At 40.5% G+C, this 21,397-nt stretch overlaps 2 protein-coding genes and 1 long non-coding RNA gene across 3 annotated transcripts; 1 reads left to right on the top strand and 2 right to left on the bottom strand.

Annotated features, from left to right (window-relative positions):
* The first annotated feature begins 1,312 nt into the window (after positions 1-1,312).
* Positions 1,313-7,529, top strand: LOC103446367 (uncharacterized). The gene is made up of 14 exons (XM_029110355.2): positions 1,313-1,782; positions 2,412-2,573; positions 2,685-2,750; positions 2,843-2,983; positions 3,140-3,253; positions 3,471-3,572; positions 3,689-3,874; positions 3,988-4,077; positions 4,142-4,276; positions 4,528-4,650; positions 4,731-4,816; positions 4,899-5,511; positions 5,652-5,729; positions 6,026-7,529. The coding sequence occupies exons 1-14, from the start codon at positions 1,537-1,539 to the stop codon at positions 7,064-7,066; spliced, it is 3,183 nt and encodes a 1,060-aa protein (XP_028966188.2). The 5' UTR covers positions 1,313-1,536; the 3' UTR covers positions 7,067-7,529.
* Positions 7,530-7,609: 80 nt separating this feature from the next.
* Positions 7,610-8,386, bottom strand: LOC114827772 (uncharacterized). Its single transcript, XR_003777040.2, has 2 exons — positions 8,188-8,386; positions 7,610-8,028 (listed from the first exon to the last, which is right to left on the bottom strand). It is a non-coding gene; the product is annotated as an uncharacterized lncRNA (long non-coding RNA).
* Positions 8,387-18,212: 9,826 nt separating this feature from the next.
* LOC103446368 (NAC domain-containing protein 73) lies at positions 18,213-21,126 on the bottom strand. The gene is made up of 3 exons (XM_008385459.4): positions 20,551-21,126; positions 20,204-20,393; positions 18,213-19,287 (listed from the first exon to the last, which is right to left on the bottom strand). The coding sequence occupies exons 1-3, from the start codon at positions 20,689-20,691 to the stop codon at positions 18,644-18,646; spliced, it is 975 nt and encodes a 324-aa protein (XP_008383681.1). The 5' UTR covers positions 20,692-21,126; the 3' UTR covers positions 18,213-18,643.
* Positions 21,127-21,397: the final 271 nt, after the last annotated feature.

Genomic DNA, 21,397 nt, shown 5'->3' on the forward strand with positions numbered 1-21,397 from the left:
GCAAACAAAACTTTCTTAAAAGTAGGAATTTTCATAGATTTTTATCACCTTATATATATATATATATATTATCATATTTAATAATGTTAGTACTATAATTAATGTTAAACTATGAGATAACAGAGAGTTCATGAAATTTTAAAAAAATCTTCCTAACACTTATCATGCTTTCATTTCGAAATCGAGACGGGATAGGATTTTGGTAATCAAATGACATGACAGATTGTTGACTACCTTCATAATGAAACTTTGAGCCTTATCTTGTTGTCAATTAGAGAGCCCATCATAACGAAACTTCGAGCCTTATCTTGTTTTTCTCTTGTCAATTAGAGAGCCTATGGATAATCAAGTTTATGCGTTCGGTTTTCCACTCTTCCAATAATATAAATTAGGATGAACAAATATGATGTCAATCACTTTGTTGGCGGCGAGGAATAATTTCGTACTTGTTATTCCAAACTATTCCAGATGAAAGATCAAAGTTGAATTAAAAAACTGGTACAAGTTCAAAATAAGATCGACCACTCTTAAGGAGCACCAGCCACAACAAGAACAAGATATGATCAATAGAGGTAGCAGTCACGCTTTTTATAGAAGTGGACCCGCTGCTGGTTTGGAAGTTAGACTTGTCGTCAAGGGAAGGCTGAAATGTCTTTGTGAGTCTTTCCGGCCTTGAAAGAGATGAATAATCGTGGCTTGCCACCAGTTATACCCCTTTTTAAAAAGAAAAAAAAATATACATTCGCCATGCCCTCGAGGATTTAGTGTCCAATTTTCCCCCGTCGGAAAATTCTTAGGGAAACTGGGTCAATTCACTCAGCAGACCAGGTAAGCGGGTCAACCCGCGCCACCAGTTTCCAAATGGGGAAAGGATGTTCCAGCTTTCTGGGGCCATCCCCAAATAGAAACTATCAAACGACAAAAGTGCCCCCGTCTTTGTTTATTAATTTTTCTTTCTCTGTAACTCTGTTTCGCAAATGATTTTCTCGTACATGCTTGCAGGATCAAGCTCTATCCTAAAATGCCAGGCCCACTCCCACCACCCGACCTTCCCACCTACAAAGAAGACCAGCCCAAGCCAACTTGATGTTCTAAACATTAAACGCTGTAGCTCAGCCCAGCAATGCTGAGGGTTTATTGGGCTTGGCGCTTGTCGGCCAAAAATTTGGGCCGGCGGCGGTCTTGCTGTGCACACTTCCCGGCGAAGAGGCAGTATAGCAGCCGAGTGCAATGTTAGCTTTAACAACACGCTGTCGTTCCGACTTGGGATCCACGTTATTGTACAAATACAGGAAAGCCCTTACGCTAATTCAATCTCCACCGCGGCAACCAAACCCATAATCGTAATTTGACTCGTGCCCCCTTCTCGTTCTCGCTGCTCTGTAAAGCACCCCAAAACCTCCGACCACTTTCCCTCCCCAATTTTTAAACCCTCGACTGTTTTTTTCTCTCTCCGTTCTCTCTCTACCCTCAGTGAACTGGACGAAGGAGAGCGCAGTCGCTCTACGACGTCGTAACCAAGAGCAACTGTAAAACATGATGAAATTCTTCAGAGGCAAAGACGATTCTTCACCGCCGTCGCCGTCGCAGTCGTTCTCTCCCTCGCCTTCGCGGTCGGTGACCGGTCCCCCGAGGCCGATACGGCTCGTCTACTGCGACGAGAATGGGAAGTTCCGGATGGATCAGGAGGCTGTCTCCATGCTGCAGCTCGTAAAGGAACCCATTGGTATCGTCGCGGTCTGCGGCCGTGCCCGCCAGGGCAAGAGCTTTATTCTGAACCAGGTTCGGTTTCTCGTCATTCTTCTCTCAAATGTTAAGTAGACATATCTTAATGATCATTTTGCTTTCTGCCTGTGAATTTTGTTTTCTGTCTCTGAATTCTAGGGTTTACGATTGTAAGGCATTTGTAGAATTAGGGGATTGCATTAAGTGTAGGAATTGTAGGGTTACTTTAGGTTTTGGTTTTTGGCTAATTGAACAATGAACACGCTTTGAAAGGCCAAGTGTGGATCTTGGTGGACTTGGATGATGGTGGAATTACCTAACTGTCTTAGACTTGGATAATTGCAGGGTTACTTCAGGTTTCTCTAGTTCTTGGACTTGTCATAAGTAGCGTAAACCATGTTTTTGCAACAATGCTTGGGTATTATCGACTCTAAGACAAGGACGTACGCATTTACGATGGAATATTGTTGTGTTAATGTGAAATTTTGATTATATGGTCAAACGAAACTGGGGTGTGATTCACATTTAGCGTAAGATATAGAGATGGGCCTACCATTTAAAGAATTTACCGGTTTTTATCATCTCTCTCCATGAATTTATGAGCACTATTCTTACTTTTGTTTTTCTTCCCTACTGGTTTAATGTTGCTGAAAGAAACGTAATTGTTTTGGATTTCTCTATTGTAGCTCCTCGGAAGAAGTGGCGGATTTCAAGTAGCATCTACACATCGCCCATGTACAAAAGGGCTATGGTTGTGGAGTGCACCCTTTAAGAGAACTGCACTGGATGGGACTGAATACAATCTATTACTATTGGATACTGAAGGAATAGATGCTTTTGATCAGACGGTTAGCCTTTATTTGTTGCTTATAACATATTAGTTTCGGCTCATTTTATGATTGTGATAATGAGCATTATCAATTGTATTGTAATACTCATAACTTAATTTTATCTTACAGGAAACGTACAGCACACAGATATTTTCCTTAGCAGTTCTCCTATCTAGCATGTTTATTTACAACCAGGTTAGAAAAATTATGCGGTGGCTTTTATACCTTCTTTTTGTATATGGTTTATGGTTTCTGCTTAATTTTTGTTTTGTTTTGTTTTGTTTTAGATGGGTGGTATAGATGAAGGTTCCCTCGATCGTATCTCTCTTGTCACTCAAATGTCCAAGCATATACGTGTTAAAGCTTCTGGAGGAACCACAGCTTCTGAAATTGGGCAGTTCTCCCCAATCTTTGTGTGGCTTCTAAGGGTAATTGGTTTTGAATGAACTTGTTTCTTTAATCTTTGTGCCATTGACTACAATGGTTCATCTGCTGCAATTACTTTTATTTTTATTGTCTTATAAATGCAGTGTATTTAGTAGAATGCGTTCAATGGATTTCCATACTTACTGCCTTGGTTTCAGGACTTCTATCTGAATTTATCAGAGGATAGTGGAAGGATAACACCTCGTGATTATCTGGAGCTTGCTTTGAAGCCAGTCGAAGACAGAAAAAGGGACGTAGTTGCTAAAAATGAGGTATTATTGGGCTCTTCTTAGTTCTTGACTTTATTATTTCAAGAAGTTGCCTTGCCCACTCATACATGGTTTGTTCAACAGGCATTTTCTGCTTTAGATATACCCTTGTTAGCTTTTTTTGACCCCGTAGGCTCATTGAGCACTACCATTTCCAAATTATGTTTTCAATGTATATTGCTTAGAGGTGCTTATTGTACTATATGAATGATCAATACAGATACGAGCCTCCATTCGAGCTTTATTTCCAGACAGAGAATGCTTCACCCTTGTGCGGCCTTTGAATGACGAACATGATCTTCAAAGACTTGACGAAATTCGGGTCAGTGACTAACTGCTGTCTTTGTTCTCTGTGTTGTTGGTCATGAGCTCAGCCCTGTTACTTTCTTTCTTTTCTATTAGTTGTATCGTATTGAAACCTAAGTTTTTGTAATGCAGTTGGATAAATTAAGGCCTGAATTCAGAGCCGGGCTAGATGCATTGACAAAGTTTGTTTTTGAAAGAACAAGGCCCAAGCAAGTTGGGGCAACAATGATGACAGGTCCAGTTCTAGTTGGTATCACACAGTCTTATCTTGATGCTCTTAATAAAGGCGCGGTGCCTACCATATCCTCTTCATGGCAGGTTTGTGTTCATCCTGAACTCCCTTTATGATTGGTATGAAATTAGAGGGTCGATAGAAACTTTACCCTAACTAAATATTTATGAGGCATCATGTGATTCTTCTTACTCTGCAGAGTGTTGAAGAAGATGGTTGCCGAAGAGCATATGATTCTGCTCTTGAGGTGTATAAGTCTGCTTTTCAGCGTCCAAAAGATCCCGAAGAAGTAAGTTGTGCATTATGCCTTAATTGTTGTTGAATATACTGTTTTCTAAGTCCATATGTTGTAGGCTGCATTCAGGGAAGCACATGAAAAGGCAGTTCATAGATCATTGGCTGCGTTCAATGATGGTGCTGTAGGAGTTGGTCCACCAAGGAAGAAGTATGAGGCGGAGCTCCACAAAAAGTTGAAAAAGGAGTTTGAGGTACAGTGCAATGTAAAGCAAAATTTATAATTAGTAGGTTGTTGACACACATATCGCTGAACTGCATATACATCCATGCTATCCACAGTACAAGTAATGGGTTTTGGCAATAGTATTCTTGCCTCAGTTGAATTCTTTCTGACAATAAATAGTTTAGTGACAATAGCTCACTTATCATGCATTTATTCGTTCTTGTTAACTCATCCCTTGTATACTTGGTCTTATTTTGTTTAAATTGGCTACTGACACAGGATTGTAAAAAGAATGCATATATGGAGGCAGAGTTGCACTGTTCAAATGCCATACAAATCATGGAAAGGAAGCTGAGAACAGCATGCCATGCTAGTGATGCTAATATTGATAATGTTGGGAAGGTAAACAACAGTGGGTTGCTTCTGTGGTCTTTTAACATTTTCATTAATGTTTTTTTAATATTTGAATTTTCTTTTTCTAGGTTCTTGATGGTCTTCTATCCGACTATGAAGCAGCAAGTCATGGTCCAGCAAAATGGCAGAAACTGACCATGTTCTTACAGAAGAGGTTTGCCAATTGTCTTTATTTCCTTCTTTTTGATTAATGTATGAGTGCATATTAACGGATTGGACAAAATCCAAATTCACAGTTTTGAAGGGCCAATACTTGACCTCGTCAAGAGACTGATTGACCAAGCTGGGTCAGAGAAGAATACCCTCATGTTGAGGTGCCGCTCATTAGAAGATAAGTTGGGGTTACTTAACAAGCAGCTGGAGTCTAGTGAGAAGTCGAAGTCTGAATATCTTAAGCGTTATGAGGATGCTATCAATGACAAGAAGAAGCTAGCTGATGAATATATGGGCCGCATAAATAACTTGCAGAGTAATCACAGTTCATTGGGTGAGAGATGTTCTGGCTTGATTAAAACATTGGATTCTGCAAAGCAGGAATCCTTAGAGTGGAAAAGAAAATATGAACATGTCTTATCAAGGCAGAAGGCTGAGGAAGATCAATGGAGTTCTGAAATTGCAATTCTCAAGTCCCGATGCAGTGCTGGTGAAGCAAGGCTGGCTGCTGCTCGGGAACAAGCTCAGTCTGCTCAAGAGGAGGCTGAGGAGTGGAAACGCAAGTATGACAATGCTTTTAGAGAAGCAAAAGCTGCTCTGGAGAAGGCTGCAACTGTCCAAGAGCGTTCAAGTAAGGAAACTCAGAAGAGAGAAGATGCTTTGAGGGCAGAATTCGCTGATACTCTGGCTGATAAGGTGATCCTCTCTCTCTCTCTCTCACACACACACGCACAGAGACAGAGAAACACATACAAACACGCACATTCACATGCACACTCCAATTCTCTAGTTTCTTATGGGATTCTGACTTGTTTTTCTTGTTGATTAATATTTAGGAGGAGGAAATAAAGGATAAGACGGCAAAGATTGAACATGCAGAGCAGTGCTTGACAACTCTAAGGTTAGAATTGAAGGTGAGTTTGAATCTTGACACTTTGTAAGAATTGTTTTATGAGTTTGAATCTTCTCAACTCTCAGATTATAGTTCCATATCATTTGGTTATGCTCACAGTTACACACAGTTGGGAGGTTAACAGTGGGGTGGTTGTGCTAAGACTATTCTGATTGGTTATTTTAAAGTTCCCTAAAAATCATTGAAATTCGATCAAGAAGAATTCTTATTTTGCATGAGTTTTCTTCTCGTGTGGTTGCCTGTTTCAACACATATTTATCAATGATGTGATTGTTAACAATTGCACATCATTTGCAGGCTGCCCAATCGAAAGTAGATAGCTATGATGCTGAAACATCATCCATGAAGCTTGAAATAAAGGAGTTAAGTAAAAAATTAGAAGCTACAAATGCAAAGGCCCACTCATTTGAGAGAGAGAAAAAGATACTGGAGCAGGAGAAGATATATCTGGAGCAGAAGTACGAATCTGATATAAAAAGATTTGACGAAGTGCAAGAAAGGTGCAAAATTGCTGAAAAGGAAGCAACAAGAGCAACTGATATTGCTGATAGAGCACGGGCTCAAGCAGATACTGCTCAGAAGGAAAAGAGTGAGATGCAGAGATTGGCAATGGAAAGATTGGCTCAAATTGAGAGGGCTGAGAGGCTTATTGAAAGTTTGCAAAGGGAAAAAAGAGACTTGGATAATGAACTAGACAGAATTCGTGTATCAGAGATGGAAGCTCATTCGAAAGTTACCCTACTGGAGGGAAGAGTTGAAGAACGAGAGAAAGAAATAGAATTGCTTTTGAAATCAAATAACGAGCAGAGAACTAGTACTGTTCAGGTTCTTCAAGGCCTTCTGGAAAGTGAGCGCGCAGCACATGCAGATGCAAACAATAGGGCAGACCACCTCTCTCATCAGCTACAACTTGCACAATCACAACTGGATTCACTCCAGCAAGAATTGACTTCTGTTCGGCTGAATGAAACAGCATTGGATAGCAAGTTAAGGACTACTTCCCGTGGGAAACGCTCAAGGGTAGACGACTATGAAATGGGCATGGACTCTGTTCAAGACGTGGAGATGAGTGATCGGATTTTAAGAGTGAATAAGAGGTCTAGAAGTACTACCAGTCCGCACACACAAAAAGAAGATGGTGGTTCAGTATTCAAGGGAGATGATGATACCCGCAGTCAGCAAACCAATTCGGAAGACTATAAAAAGTTCACCGTTGCAAAAATTAAGCAAGAACTCACAAAACATAATTTTGGTGCCGAAGTGCTCGAGTTGAGAAGCAATGCTAGCAAAAAAGATTGGCTTGATCTGTACGAGAAATGCATCCTCCAGAAGTTGTGACCAGTTTAAATCTACAGGGAGTCGTTGCAGGTAACTAGTCCAGGATCTAGCAAAAGCTTCAAGATCTCAATGGTTTGGTTTTCTGGTAAACCTCACCGGCGTTGCTGCAAATAGTACGTTTTATTCTAGTGTGACTACAGAAGGTTGAAATATTTAGGCGCCGGCGCTTTAGGAATTTGAGATCAACTACCCTTTAGGTTAGCTGTCATTAATTTGCCTTTATCTGTGTGTGTGTGTGTTTTTGCATCCTTTCCGTCTCCGAGTTTTACACATGCGAGCATGTTTCTTTGTTGTTCGCCGGTGTGATTCATCACGCGTCTTAGTTGTATGACGATTTCCGAGTCTAGGGATTATAAGCCTAGGGGTTGATTGGTTTGATTCAGTTTGTGCTGTGTGGTTATGTTGATGACAATAGAGAAGTTGTATTGTATTCATAGAGAAGTAAGGGATTTGTTTGTTCCAAGTCGTTTGCAACATTTCTTTTGCATCCGAAGTTCTGCGTTTGATTCTCTTCTTGCGTGTATACGAAGTCTTAATAAAGAAAAATCTGGAACAAGACCGCCGAGATCGCAGTTACCACTTGCCATATTGCATGATTGTACATTCGTCTCTTTTACAACTTGATGCCCTCACAATTAGTCTTATGGTGTTTACATATGGGGAAAGGATATGGTGGAATGGGAATCATACCCCATTCCTGATTATTCCTCCGTTTACCAACTTAAGCAGAATGAACAGTTCTGCGGGCCCCACATAAAATCAGGAATTCATCTCCTGATATTGTTGAGTATTTGGATTCCGGGGAGAAGGCTCCATCCGAAATCAAATTTTCTTTCCCAAAATGCCCTACACCTTCAGCACTCCTTTCCATCTTCTCGTTGTCCTCTGCCATCCTCTCTAGTGGCTCTCTGCTCCTCCGCCGCCTCCTCTCGCTCCACCACCTTAAAATCCTCCATGTCCTCCTCCATAGGATTCGGCATAGCAAAATCAACCAAAAAATGGTAAGCGTACCCAAAGCAAAAATCAAATCTTACAAAAATCTGAACCCAGTTGCCACCATTGATAATAATAGAAAATTCAACAACAAAAGGAAACGCAAGTGGCAGAGAAGAGAGTGGTACCAGAGAGGTCGAGGGAGAGGAGCGGGTTCGGGTGAGAGAGACCCGAGAAAGATCCGAATTGGAACTTGGGGTGGTGGAGTCCCACGCTGAGGCGCAGGCTCCGATGCCCACACGTCGCCGAAGAAGAAGCGGTAGGAACAGTGATCTCTCCGTCGGGATGAGGCTATGAGCCGTGGGTTCTAGATAATGTCAATTTGGACGAGGACAGTGGGTTCTAGGTTAAGTAGATAAGCACGAGAATTCCACTAAGAAATCCAAAAATAAAATAATAAAAGTATTACTAAAAAAATAAAAAAATAATAATGGCTCTCTCTTCTTAAAAAAAAAAAGAGAAAGAATAAAAGATTTACTAAAAATAATTAGCATATAAAATAGATTAATTAAACTAGGGGTATTTTAGTAATCACAATAGTTTTCATTCCGATTCATATGAATTAGTAAACAGTTATATAGATCAATGTCATTCCTACTCCGATTCCAGACAGTTTTAGTAAACAACTTCAAAAGGAATCTGATTTTGATTTCACCTCATTTATATTTCTTCTTAATTCAATTCCTCTCAATTTGATTACGGATTAGTAAACGCACACTTAGTACTTTTCAGAAGGTTAATCGCAAAGGAGAAAATTTAAGGTTGCCGGTATTTATATAACTTTTTTTTTTTACCGTCTATACATTCTTTTTAATTTTTGGTATTCGGATTGGAATTAAAAAATATGAAAGGACAAAAATTAACAGAAGTGTATGAAATATAAAAGGAGGTTGTGTATAGCACCTACCAAAATTAATACAAAACTCAATAGTAAAGTCAGTCAACATTACTATTGACGGGGCTGCCTAACACCGGGTGAGATCAATGTGGGGTTGAGTGGAACTAAAATGGAGTGTTTTGTCGAAAGTGCTCTACGAATAACGGTGGTCGGGCTGTCCATACTTAGGCTTAGTAATTGAGGACAAGTATTTACAATCTACCGATGAAATTGAAAAAGAAACCTATTAACAATGTTTCTGCAATGGGATTTTTTTTTCTTTTAGTTGTTGGGAACTTTAACGAAAATTTCTCGGTATTGTTAATGAAAAACCAAGTAGGGTTGGATACGAGTTCGAAGGAGAAATTTTGGGAAGATCTTGGAGACTTGGTGCAAGGAATTGCTCAGACGGAGAAGTTATTTATAGGAGGAGATTTAAATGGACACGTGGGCAGGGAGACAGGCAACTATGGAGGTTTTCATGGTGGCCATGGTTTTGGGGAGAGAAACGAGGATGGGGAAGCTATCTTGGATTTTGCAATGGCATATGATCTCTTCTTAGCCAACACCTTCTTTAAGAAGAGAGAAGAACATGTGATCACCTACAAGAGTGGGTCGTCAAAAACACAAATAGATTTTCTTCTAATGAGGAAAGGGGATCGTATAACTTGTAAGGATTGCAAAGTTATACCAGGAGAGAGCGTGGCTAATCAACATCGCTTGTTGGTGATGGATGTACATATCAAAAGAGTAAGACAAAAGAACAAGACTTGGAAGTGCCCAAGGACTAGATGGTGGAATCTAAAAGAAGAAAAACAAGCCATTTTCAAAGAGAAGGTAATCACCCAATGTGTGTGGGATAGAGAGGGGGAAGCTAGCCAAATGTGGGATTCCATGGCTAGTTGTATCCGAAAAGTAGCAAAAGAGGTATTAGGAGAGTCCAAGGGCTTTGCCCCACACCAAAAGGAATCTTGGTGGTGGAATGAGGAGGTACAAACGAAGGTGAAGGCTAAGAAGGAATGTTGTAAAGCCTTATACAAGGAGAGGACCGATGAAAATGGTGAAAGGTATAGAAAAGTGAAGCAAGAGGCGAAGAAAGCTGTCAGAGAAACTAAGTTAGCGGCTTACGACGATATGTATAAACGACTAGATACCAAAGAAGGAGAGTTGGATATCTATAAACTATCTAGAGCAAGGGAAAAGAAGACAAGGGACCTAAACCAAGTGAGGTGCATCAAGGATGAGGATGGAAATGTTCTTGCTACAGAGAACGCGGTTAAAGACAGATGGAGAGGTTATTTTCATAATCTTTTCAATGAAGGACATGAAATGAGTGCTTCTTTAGGGGAGTTGAGTAACTCAGAAGAGTGTAGAAACTACTCTTTTTATCGTCGAATCCGGAAGGAAGAAGTGGTTGTAGCTTTGAAGAAGATGAAGCATAAAAAAGCAATAGGCCCAGACGATATACCAATCGAAGTGTGGAAATTTTTGGGAGAGACAGGTATAACATGGCTCACTGACCTTTTCAATAGGATTTTGAAAACGAAGAAGATGCCAAATGAGTGGCGAACGAGCACTTTGGTGCCTATCTACAAGAATAAGGGCGACGTACAAAATTGCATGAACTATAGGGGTATTAAGCTAATGAGTCATACAATGAAGCTCTGGGAGAGAGTCATTGAGCATAGATTGAGGCAAGAGACACGGGTTTCGGACAACCAATTCGGGTTCATGCCAGGGCGCTCAATCATGGAGGCAATCTATCTCTTACGAAGATTGATGGAAAGATATAGAGATGGGAAAAAGGATTTACACATGGTCTTTATAGATTTGGAAAAAGCGTATGATAGGGTCCCAAGAGACATTCTTTGGAGGATTTTAGAGAAGAAATGAGTACGAGTAGCATATATCCAAGCTATAAAGGATATGTATGAAGGAGCAAAGACTGCCGTAAGAACTCATGAAGGACAAACCGAAAGCTTTCCCATAACTGTAGGATTACATCAAGGCTCATCCTTAAGTCCTTACCTTTTTGCGTTGGTAATGGATGAGTTAACAGGACATATTCAAGATGATATTCCTTGGTGTATGCTTTTCGCAGACGATATAGTGTTGATAGATGAAACTCAGGAAGGGGTAAATGCAAAGCTTAACCTTTGGAGAGAAGTGTTGGAATCTAAAGGTCTTCGCCTAAGCCGATCAAAGACAGAATATATGGAGTGCAAGTTTAGTGCAAATGGAGGCCAAAACGAGTTAGGGGTGAGGATCGGAGATCAAGAAATACCAAAGAGCGACCGTTTTCGTTACCTAGGATCTATCTTGCAAAAGAACGGAGAATTAGATGGAGATCTCAACCATAGAATACAAGCTGGATGGATGAAGTGGAAGAGTGCATCCGGCGTGTTGTGTGACCGCCGTATGCCACTAAAGCTCAAGGGAAAATTTTATAGGACGGCAATAAGGCCGGCGATGCTATATGGCACAAAATGTTGGGCGGTGAAACATCAACACGTACACAAAATGGGTGTAGCGGAGATGAGGATGCTTCGTTGGATGTGTGGGCACACGAGAAAGGATAAGATTAGGAATGAGGATATCCGGGGTAAAGTAGGAGTAGCCGAAATTGAAGGAAAAATGAGAGAAAATCGGTTACGGTGGTTTGGACATGTGCAAAGAAGGCCTACTGACGCTCCGATTAGAAGATGCGACTATGGGACAGAGGTTCAGGGCCGAAGGGGTAGAGGAAGACCTAGGAAAACTTTGGAAGAGACTCTAAGAAAAGACTTAGAGTACTTGGATCTAACGAAGGACATGACACAGGATCGAGCACAATGGCGTTCTAAGATTCATATAGCCGATCCCACTCAGTGACTTGGATTTTCCAAGTCTCCAACTGAGAAGTTTTCCTCACTCGGGAAATTAAGGAACACTACCCCAACCTACATGCTCCACTCAGAAAGCTTCAACATACAAGCTTCAACAAAAGAAAATTCAAAGAACTTAGCGAAGAAGGCTTTGGTGTATTTAACACAATACGTTGAAATGAATGAAAGCTTATTTATTGATATCCCCGATAAGCTACAAATATGTACATATACATGAGTCAAAATAAACACACAAGAGGGAGCCTTCACAAAGGTTGCTTAGGAGAAGTCTCAGCAGTCGGTAGAGCCCCAGAAAGAGAAGGCACCGGAGGGGGATCATTTGGAGCCTCAGTACTGGACAGAACCCTAGAAGGAGGAGGCATCAGAAGTTGATCATTTGGAGCTTCATTACGCGGTACAGCCCCAGAAGACGAAGGCAATAAATGCCTTTGGAACAAACCCACAAATCTCTGATGATCAAGTAAAACCTGACCATCAGTTTCCTTCATCTGGTCAAGCTTCCTCTTCATGTTTGTAGCATAGTCATGTGCGAGCCGGTGCAACTGTTTATTCTCATGCTTGAGCCCTCTAATCTCCTGTTTGAGACTCATCACTTCAGCCGCCAATGATTCAACTTGGCGGGTTCGAGCAAATAGGCGTTGGGCCATATTAGACACAGAACCTGCACACTGAACACTGAGAGCCAGCGAATCCTTAACAGCTAACTCATCAGACCGTTTGGAAAGTAGTTTGTTATCTTTGGGAGTGAGAAGGTTCCTGGCCACCACCGCAGCGGTCATATCATTCTTCATCACGGAATCCCCAACGGTAAGAGGACCAGTAGGGGAGACGAAGGATGGGCGCCATATGTTGTCTGGAGAAGGCGGGGCTGCCTCTTCAACAAGGTTCAAGTTAAAACGACGGTCGGAGGGGCCAGACATTTTCAAAGGTGTTGAAGAGAGAAGAGGTCGGAAAAATCAAGATCTTAGAAGTGCAAGAATGAAGCTTCTACTGGTGGAGATTCAAGTGTGCTTTGGAACTTAATGCCAGCCCCTATAAAAATCTGCACTCGACGGAGCTTCAGAAATCGAAGAGGCGCCTGCTCAGAAATCGAAGAGGCGTTTGCTTTCTCAAAAGCTGAGCTGCTTAGAGATCACGAGGGTTGATCTCAGAAATCGAAGAGGCGTTTACTTTCTCAAAAGTTGGGCTGCTCAAAGACCACGAAGGCCGATCTCAGAAATCGAAGAGGCGCTCGCTTTCTCAAAAGCTGGGCTCCCCAGAGATCACGAGGGCCGATCTCAGAAATCGAAGAGGCACCTACTTTTCCAGCCTTGTCAGCACCTGTCACACGCACACTCAGCTTTGCGGAAATTATGGGCATTATGTCGAAGACTTCTGGGGAAGTAGAAAACACATGAATCTTACTGTTCAATCACCCACTTCCCACACGCAACAATAGCTCATGGGTACCACAGATAACTTTGCCAAAGTTCTCTGCCAAAGTTGAGCACGTGAAGCTTGCAGCTCCCACTACATCGCTCTGACCAAGAAGGGTAAAAGAATAGCAAAGAAACAGCACTAACAAAGTTTAGACCCATAAATTTTGAAGGTCTAGCTACCATATTATTACCCACAAGGGTAAAGGAACAGTACCACTGCTGGATAATTGGAAAGTCCCTGTGTGTCAACCTCTGTGCTTTGTGGCAAGGTAGACTAGCAAACATGCCCAACCTTTACTCACATTCGAGAAAACACTCCCAATAAGATTGCTTGCTCCAAAATCGAAGAGGCACCGTCCTCCGAATCTCGAGAGCCAGACTCCCAACATGACTACTTTATTAAAAATCGAAGAGAGGGTAAAGGAACAGTACCATTGCTGGATAATTGGAAAGTCCCTGTGTGTCAACCTCTGTGCTTCGTGGCAAGGTAGACTAGCAAACATGCCCAACCTTTACTCACATTCGAGAAAACACTCCCAACAAGATTGCTTGCTCCAAAATCGAAGAGGCACCGCCTTCCGAATCTCGAGAGCCAGACTCCCAACATGATTACTTTCTCAAAAATCGAAGAGACACTGCTCCCCGAATCTCCGAGAGCCAGACCCCCAGCATGATTGCTTTCTAAAAAATCGATGAGGCATCGTTCTCCGAATCAATCGAAGAGGCGCTCGCTTTCTCAAAAGCTGGGCTGCTCAGAGACCACGAGGGCCGATCTCAGAAATCGAAGAGGCACCTACTTTTCTAGCCTTGTCAGCACCTGTCACACGCACACTCAACTTTGCAGAAATTATGGGCATTCTGTCGAAGATTTCTGGTGAAGTAGAAAGCACATGAATCTTACTGTTCAATTACCCACTTCCCACACGCAACAATAGCTCATGGGTACCACAGATAACTTTGCCAAAGTTCTCTGCCAAACTTGAGCACGTGAAGCTTGCAGCTCCCACTACATCGCTCTGACCAAGAAAGGTAAAAGAATAGCAAAGAAACAGCACTAACAAAGTTTAGACACATAAATTTTGAAGGTCTAGCTACCATATTATTACCCACAAGGGTAAAGGAACAGTACCACTGCTGGATAATTGGAAAGTCCCTGTGTGTCAACCTCTGTGCTTCGTGGCAAGGTAGACTAGCAAACATGCCCAACCTTTACTCACATTCGAGAAAACACTCCCAACAAGATTGCTTGCTCCAAAATCGAAGAGGCACCGTCCTCCGAATCTCGAGAGCCAGACTCCCAACATGACTACTTTCTCAAAATCGAAGAGAGGGTAAAGGAACAGTACCATTGCTGGATAATTGGAAAGTCCCTGTGTGTCAACCTTTGTGCTTCGTGGCAAGGTAGACTAGCAAACATGCCCAACCTTTACTCACATTCGAGACAACACTCCCAACAAGATTGCTTGCTCCAAAATCGAAGAGTCACCGCCCTCCGAATCTCGAGAGCCAGACTCCCAACATGATTACTTCCTCAAAAATCGAAGAGACACTGCTCTCCGAATCTCGAGAGCCAGACCCCCAGCATGATTGCTTTCTCAAAAATCGAAGAGGCATCGTTCTCCGAATCTCGAGAGCCAGATACCACATACCACTTTTTCAAAGTGCTCTGACAGAGTTAAAACATGTGAAACTGATAGCTCCCACTACCGTGCTATGACCAAGCAGGGTAAAGGAATAGCATTACTACTTGTTGTTAGGGAGACTCCTATATATGTCGACCTCCATCCCCAACGGACAGGCAGACCTGCAAAAATGCTCAACCCTTCATCATATCTGAGAGGGCACTCCCAACGAAGCCTTTCGAAATATTCAGCTTTCTTTCCCCCCGATAATACCTCTGCAAACAAGCTATACTAGAGCAAGAATATCTCATATCATCAGGGTTAAAAGCAAGAGTATCCCATATCATGCTTTTTCCCTGTCTTTTCCTTTGGCCTTGTTTTTACCTGCAAGACAAGGAGAAAGAGAGCAATCAGTCAGCACTTGGAATCAAGCTTCCAGCCAGGAACTGACTGCCTGGAACCCCTTACCTGATTACTTACCTGGCATTGCTCTCGAGTACTCATCTTCAACATCTTATGTTTCCAGGGAAGATTCCGCATCTGCTTGAGGAACAGATAGGGCAAGTGCGAAGGATACAAGGAAGCATGTGGAGACAAGCGTAACAGCACACGTGCCGATACATCCATTACTCTGTCAAAAGCAAAAGTATCCCATATCAGCAGGGTGGAATGTACTCTAGATTTGATGGACTTGTTTTGACCCTCAATTTCTTCAGTCGGCCTTATACTCTGGAGGAAACCAGAAAACCCTCCAGCTCAGTTCAAGAATAAGCCTGTGGAAAGTTACTTCTTCAAAAGCAAAAGTATCTCATATCATCTCTTCTCATTTTTCTTCTCTTTATCCTTCATGCTGTTGCAAGATGGGGAGAAGGTGAACAATCAGTCGGAGCTCTGATTGCTTACCTTGTCTGTCACCTCTTTCAGCAGACCCCCTAGCTCGGCGACTTGGGGGACTCCTACTACATGGTTTGTATCGCGCTTGACCAAGCCTGAAACTACAAGTAAGCTTCAAGTGAAATTGATACATTACCTTGTGCATCTCCACCAGTTAAAGATACCACCCCTGGATGGAGGAAAAGTACTTCAAGAGAAGATGCCACATCTACCTATGAGACAGATAAGGCAAGTCAAGACGACACCACACTCCGATACTTAGAAGTTTCGTGATTACGAGATCATTCTCCCACAATATTTCCTAATGTCATTTGTACTAAATCATTCACTTGTACTCACTAAAGGAGAGCTTGAACCTATGTACTTGTGTAAACCCTTCAAAATTAATGAGAACTCTTCTATTCCGTGGACGTAGCCAATCTGGGTGAACCACGTACATCTTGTGTTTGCTTTCCTATCTCTATCCATTTATATACTTATCCACACTAATGACCGGAGCAATCTAGCGAAGATCACAAAAAGCGACCGTTTTCGCTACCTAGGATCTATCTTGCACGAGAACGGAGAATTAGATGGAGATCTCAACCATAGAATACGAGCTGGATGGATGAAGTATAAGAGCGCATCCGGCGTGTTGTGTGACCGTCGTAGGCCACTGAAGCTCAAGGGAAAATTTTATAGGACGGCAATAAGGCCAGCGATGTTGTATGGCACAGAATGTTGGGCGGTGAAGCATCAACACGTACACAAAATGGGTGTAGCGGAGATGAGGATGCTTCGTGGGATGTGTGAGCACACGAGAAAGGATAAGATTGGGAATGAGGATATCCGAGGTAAAGTAGGAGTAGCCGAAATTGTAGGAAAGATGAGAGAAAATCGGCTCCGGTGATTTGGACATGTGCAAAGAAGGCCGACTGACGCTCCGGTTCGAAGATGTGACTACGGGACAGAGGTTCAGGGCCGAAGGGGTAGAGGAAGACCTAGGAAAACTTTGGAAGAGACTCTAAGAAAAGACTTAGAGTACTTGGATCTAACGGAGGACATGACACAAAACCGAGCGCAATGGCGTTCTAGGATTCATATAGCCGACCCCACTTAGTGGGAAAAGGCTTTGTTGTTGTTGTTGTTGTTGTGTTAATGAAAAACCACATTTTTACACTAAACAGTCAATCCTGGTACTATTTACTTTGTCCTTTATTTTATTTTTCCTTTAGTTTTATGATAGTTGAAGAAGATTGCATGTCTGCAACAGCAGGGAGGGAAGGGAAAGGAGAGGGAGGAGGAGAGGGAAAAATATGACGGTCAGATAAATCTTATGGTGTATATTAATTGGTAAAATAGATAATTATAAAATATTAAAATAGAAGAATGATAGGAAATGATAACATATTATATTTAAAACTTATCATGTGATGAGTTTTAAGTAGATTGTAATACTACTCAACAAAGTTTAGTGGCAAGTCGAGCTCTACACAATTTTTTTCTCCAATATTTCAATGCCAATGGATATGAATTTTTCACCTAATTTACTGTAGACAAATAGAAAAGGTTTTTTTTATCAAAATTGCTACACTTATCAAGTTTCTCGTACAACATTTATATCACCTCTATTATCTGTGTGCATTGATGAGTGATGTCTCTATTCGAGAGGTAATACAAAAATAGTATGAAAATTATAATAAATGTAGCATTAGTATTACTCATCTTTGAATTTTCTTTGATTCTCAATGAAATGTTCATGATTGTTGTATTCTCATATTCAAGTCAAGCTTTCAAAGTTGTAATTTAGTACTACAGTCTAATAGTGTTCTTCATTCACTTATAAGTGAGAGGTCTAGATTCAACTGTCATTAATGATGCGCTCAATACCAATTATTATGATTAACTCATCATGTGGTTTAATCCATTCATTCTACCGCTCGAACCAAAAGAGTCATGTATATAAAATTAAAACAAATTAACTTCGCTTAGACTTTCCATGACGGATGACTCTCTTGAAGTATTAATATGCAAAAATTGCTGATTATTATTATTATTTTTTTTTTTTGTGAACTTAATTCTTATTTGTTTGACAAATTCCAAAAGTGCTTTCTCTCATAGGCTGTATGAATCATCGTATTTGACAGGTCCATTATCTTACACACACACACTCACACTCACATAGACGAAATATATGTCAGACTACAGTAAAAGAATATTAAAATTTATATAAAAGGTCGTACCCAGTGCACAAGGCTCCCGCTTTACGCAGGGTCTGGGAGAGGTGAATGTCGGCTACATAAGATCGATTTATGTATAAAAAATCTCTAATCAAACTCCATAGCTACATAAGATCGATTTATGTTATCCGACTGTGGCCATCCGAAACTATTCAGCTCTAATGTCCTGTGAGACAAATTAATCAGATACAAAAGTTTGTATAATCATGTCAATATATACATTTCCAAAAGAAAAAAATCATCTTAACCACCAATTAACTGCTCATCATCATAAAATCCACGATCACAATATATTAATACATTAATATGGATTAAAAATACCCAATATAATTGTATAACATATTCTCCTTAATTTCTTATTGTTTTTAGTCACCAAAAATCTCAATATTGTAATCATTAACTTATTTGATCACGGTAGTAGTAATCCACCGAAACCCTAGCTATGTGTATAAAACTACCTCGGTTGAAGAAGACTGATGCTATTCACAAATATTTTTTTACATTCCACACGCTTTTTGTTAATTTCTATCATTTGATCATCTTCAAACCAATCGATCCGACGGCCGAAAATTAAGAGAGTTGTGTGGAAGGTAAAAATAGGTGTGTGGAAAGCACCATCCTAGAAAAAAAAAGAGCTCTTCCATCCATATCCAATATTGTCAAATCACACTATTTCCTCTCAAGCTTCCCTTTGCTTGCATCTGAAGTTAATCGAATAAACGAAGACCCGTCACCTTGGACAACTAAATTTGGGATTAGCTGAGGTGGGCTTTCTCTATTATCGCCCCCTTGATTATGATTATGTTGATGATGATCATAATTAATGAAGGGACCTCCAGGATCATAGTACTCCACAAGACCTGCCTTCTTTGCTGGAGGAAGAGGGTTAGTAGCAGCACTAATCAGACCATCATGCCCTTGCCCACCTCTTATATTCACACCTTTGTGATGATCAAACGCTGGAACGTCCTTACTTGATCCACATTGCCTAGGCTGTGTTTGGTAAAAGACCTTTGAGACCACCAGCTCACCATCTTTCTCCTCCTCATTGTTGCCAAGGTGGTATTGGTGCATGACCCAATTGGTCTTTTCTGGTTTTCTTTGCCTCCCATAGTTGGTGTAGAGGACTAAGATCTTTTTGAAACCCTTCACTGCTCCGCCGACAAGAACCGGCCTTGTCTTGCCGGTTTTGTGCCATCTGGTTTCGCTTCCATCTTCTTCGGTGTGAACCTTCCTTCGCTTTCTGGTCCCAGTCGTGTATGCCTTCGATGGACGGTGGAAGAAGTGGCGGATTTGTCCGTCTTTGTTCACTCCTGCATGGACGTCAGATGCCCAAATAAAATTTGGTATACTTTTATCACGTAAAAATTTCAATTACAAAAGAAAAGTTGAGGGTAAGTTGAACAAATTAATCCATAAATGGTGTCACAACTCGATGAAGAAAATTAAAGATTAACATGATAAAACTAAGACATAGCGGTGCATGGCTATATAAAATAAGAAAGCAGACTAATTAAGGTTGTAAGACTATATATATATATATATATATATATATATATATGTGATGTCGTTTAGTATAACATCCAAATAGCCAACTTGTGCATTCACATGCATAAAACATGCTTGAAAAGAGAAGATTATATATGAAACACAAACATATTAACTTGAATGATTTTAGAAGGAGAAGCAAGCAAACACTACATGTGCTGGTTATATGTTTGTTTCATTTTGACATCTAAAAATAGAGATGTATATGCAAGTTCAAGCGGTTAAGAATATTTAGCTCTGAAAGTCAGGTCTTACGTTTAACTAATAAAATACATAATCCCAAGTAAAATAAAATAAGATGTCAAGTATATTTGAGGGGTGCACTTTTGCTCACTAGTCTCAAGTGATAGTAATGCTTACCACTCTATTTATCACCATTGTTTGAGTTTAAATTTTGGTATTTGTGTATATCTATACAGACAGATCTCGAAATTTAAACACATCTAATGGTGATTAAATAATGTGATGAGCATCGCCATCACTTGAGGACGGTGAACAAAAATATTCCTAGAGTATGTTTTGGGATCAAATCCGTCAGCTTTGCAATCAAATGAATGAGGATTAATTAATTAATTAATTAATACCCGTGATTTGCTTCTTCATTACTATTCCTAGATAGGGTTTTATTCAGAAAAGCAAAAAATTAAAACAAACAAACAAACAAACAAAATAATTAGTAACCTGGTAGCTTTTCTGGGTGAGTGTAGCAAATCCCATTCTCCCCTTCAAGCGTTGGTATGAACTCATCAATGAGAGGATGCAGCTTTCTGGTATCAGACAAAACCTTTGCCTCTAAATGTTGAAGAATTTCTTGGTCAGTTGGATCAAACTTCACTCCTGCTGGTAGTCCAGGCAAATCATGGATTCCTGCCTGTATAACATCACACAAACGAAAAAAACAAAAGAAATGATAACAAACAATTAATTCATGTAGAAATCAAATAGTTAGAGTAAAATTTAATTGAACAAATTAACAACAATAGGTCATCGATTCCAAATATACACAATACTAAGTGAATTTCTAATACCTGGTCTTGGAATTCTATGTGATGTCCACAAGAGGGGCAAGTTATGTTCCGAAATTCATTTGGATTATTAGGGTTATTAGGAGGAGGGGCGCCGATAATCTGAATGGCCCTCTCATCGTCGGAGTCGTTGCACCATGTCATGATCTGATCTCTGCCGTTTTTTCTTTGAGGCTCATTCCAAACCCCAGATCTTCTTGTTATTTCCTCCACCTCTTCCAAATATACACACAAAAGAAGCTCTCAAAATATTAAGCAAAACTCAAAAAAAAAAAAAAAAAAAAAAAAAAAAAAGACCTAAAAGCAAGCAAAGCAGACAAGCAACCAGCAAGCTTGTCACTTTTAAAGCACGTTTTCCATAACCATATCCACTTTGTTGCTCATCTTCTTCTTCAATATTGATGTTTGGATGGAATAATAAAATTGCTATTTGATCTTTCTCCTCCCATTTGTTTTCTCTTCTCTTATGATATTATCTCTTCCCACAGAACTGCCTCCGTAAAAAACAGATGGGGAGAGAGAGAGAGAGAGAGAGAGAGAGAGAGAGAGGAAAAAGAGAAGTCGAACAAAGGGTAGCAAGTTAAGCTACTATATAAAATAAAGAACGGGTAGAAGAATGAATTTCTAGAAATAGAAAAGGTTGCTTGAACGTCAAGTTTGGTTATGCTTGTGTACATACACTTGTACAATAGAATCCGTGTAGTCCTTATATTTAATTAATTGGTTCCTCCTTTTGTTTTTCCCTAAGGGTACCACTCTTCTGTCCTAAAAGGAGTGTTTAATTAAACCATAATTAAAAAAAAAGTTACTTATGGAATGGTGTTAATTATAAATAAGGCATACTGAATGA

The sequence above is a fragment of the Malus domestica genome, chromosome 10 (assembly GCF_042453785.1).
Source record: "Malus domestica chromosome 10, GDT2T_hap1".
NCBI classification, from domain to species: Eukaryota; Viridiplantae; Streptophyta; class Magnoliopsida; order Rosales; family Rosaceae; genus Malus; species Malus domestica.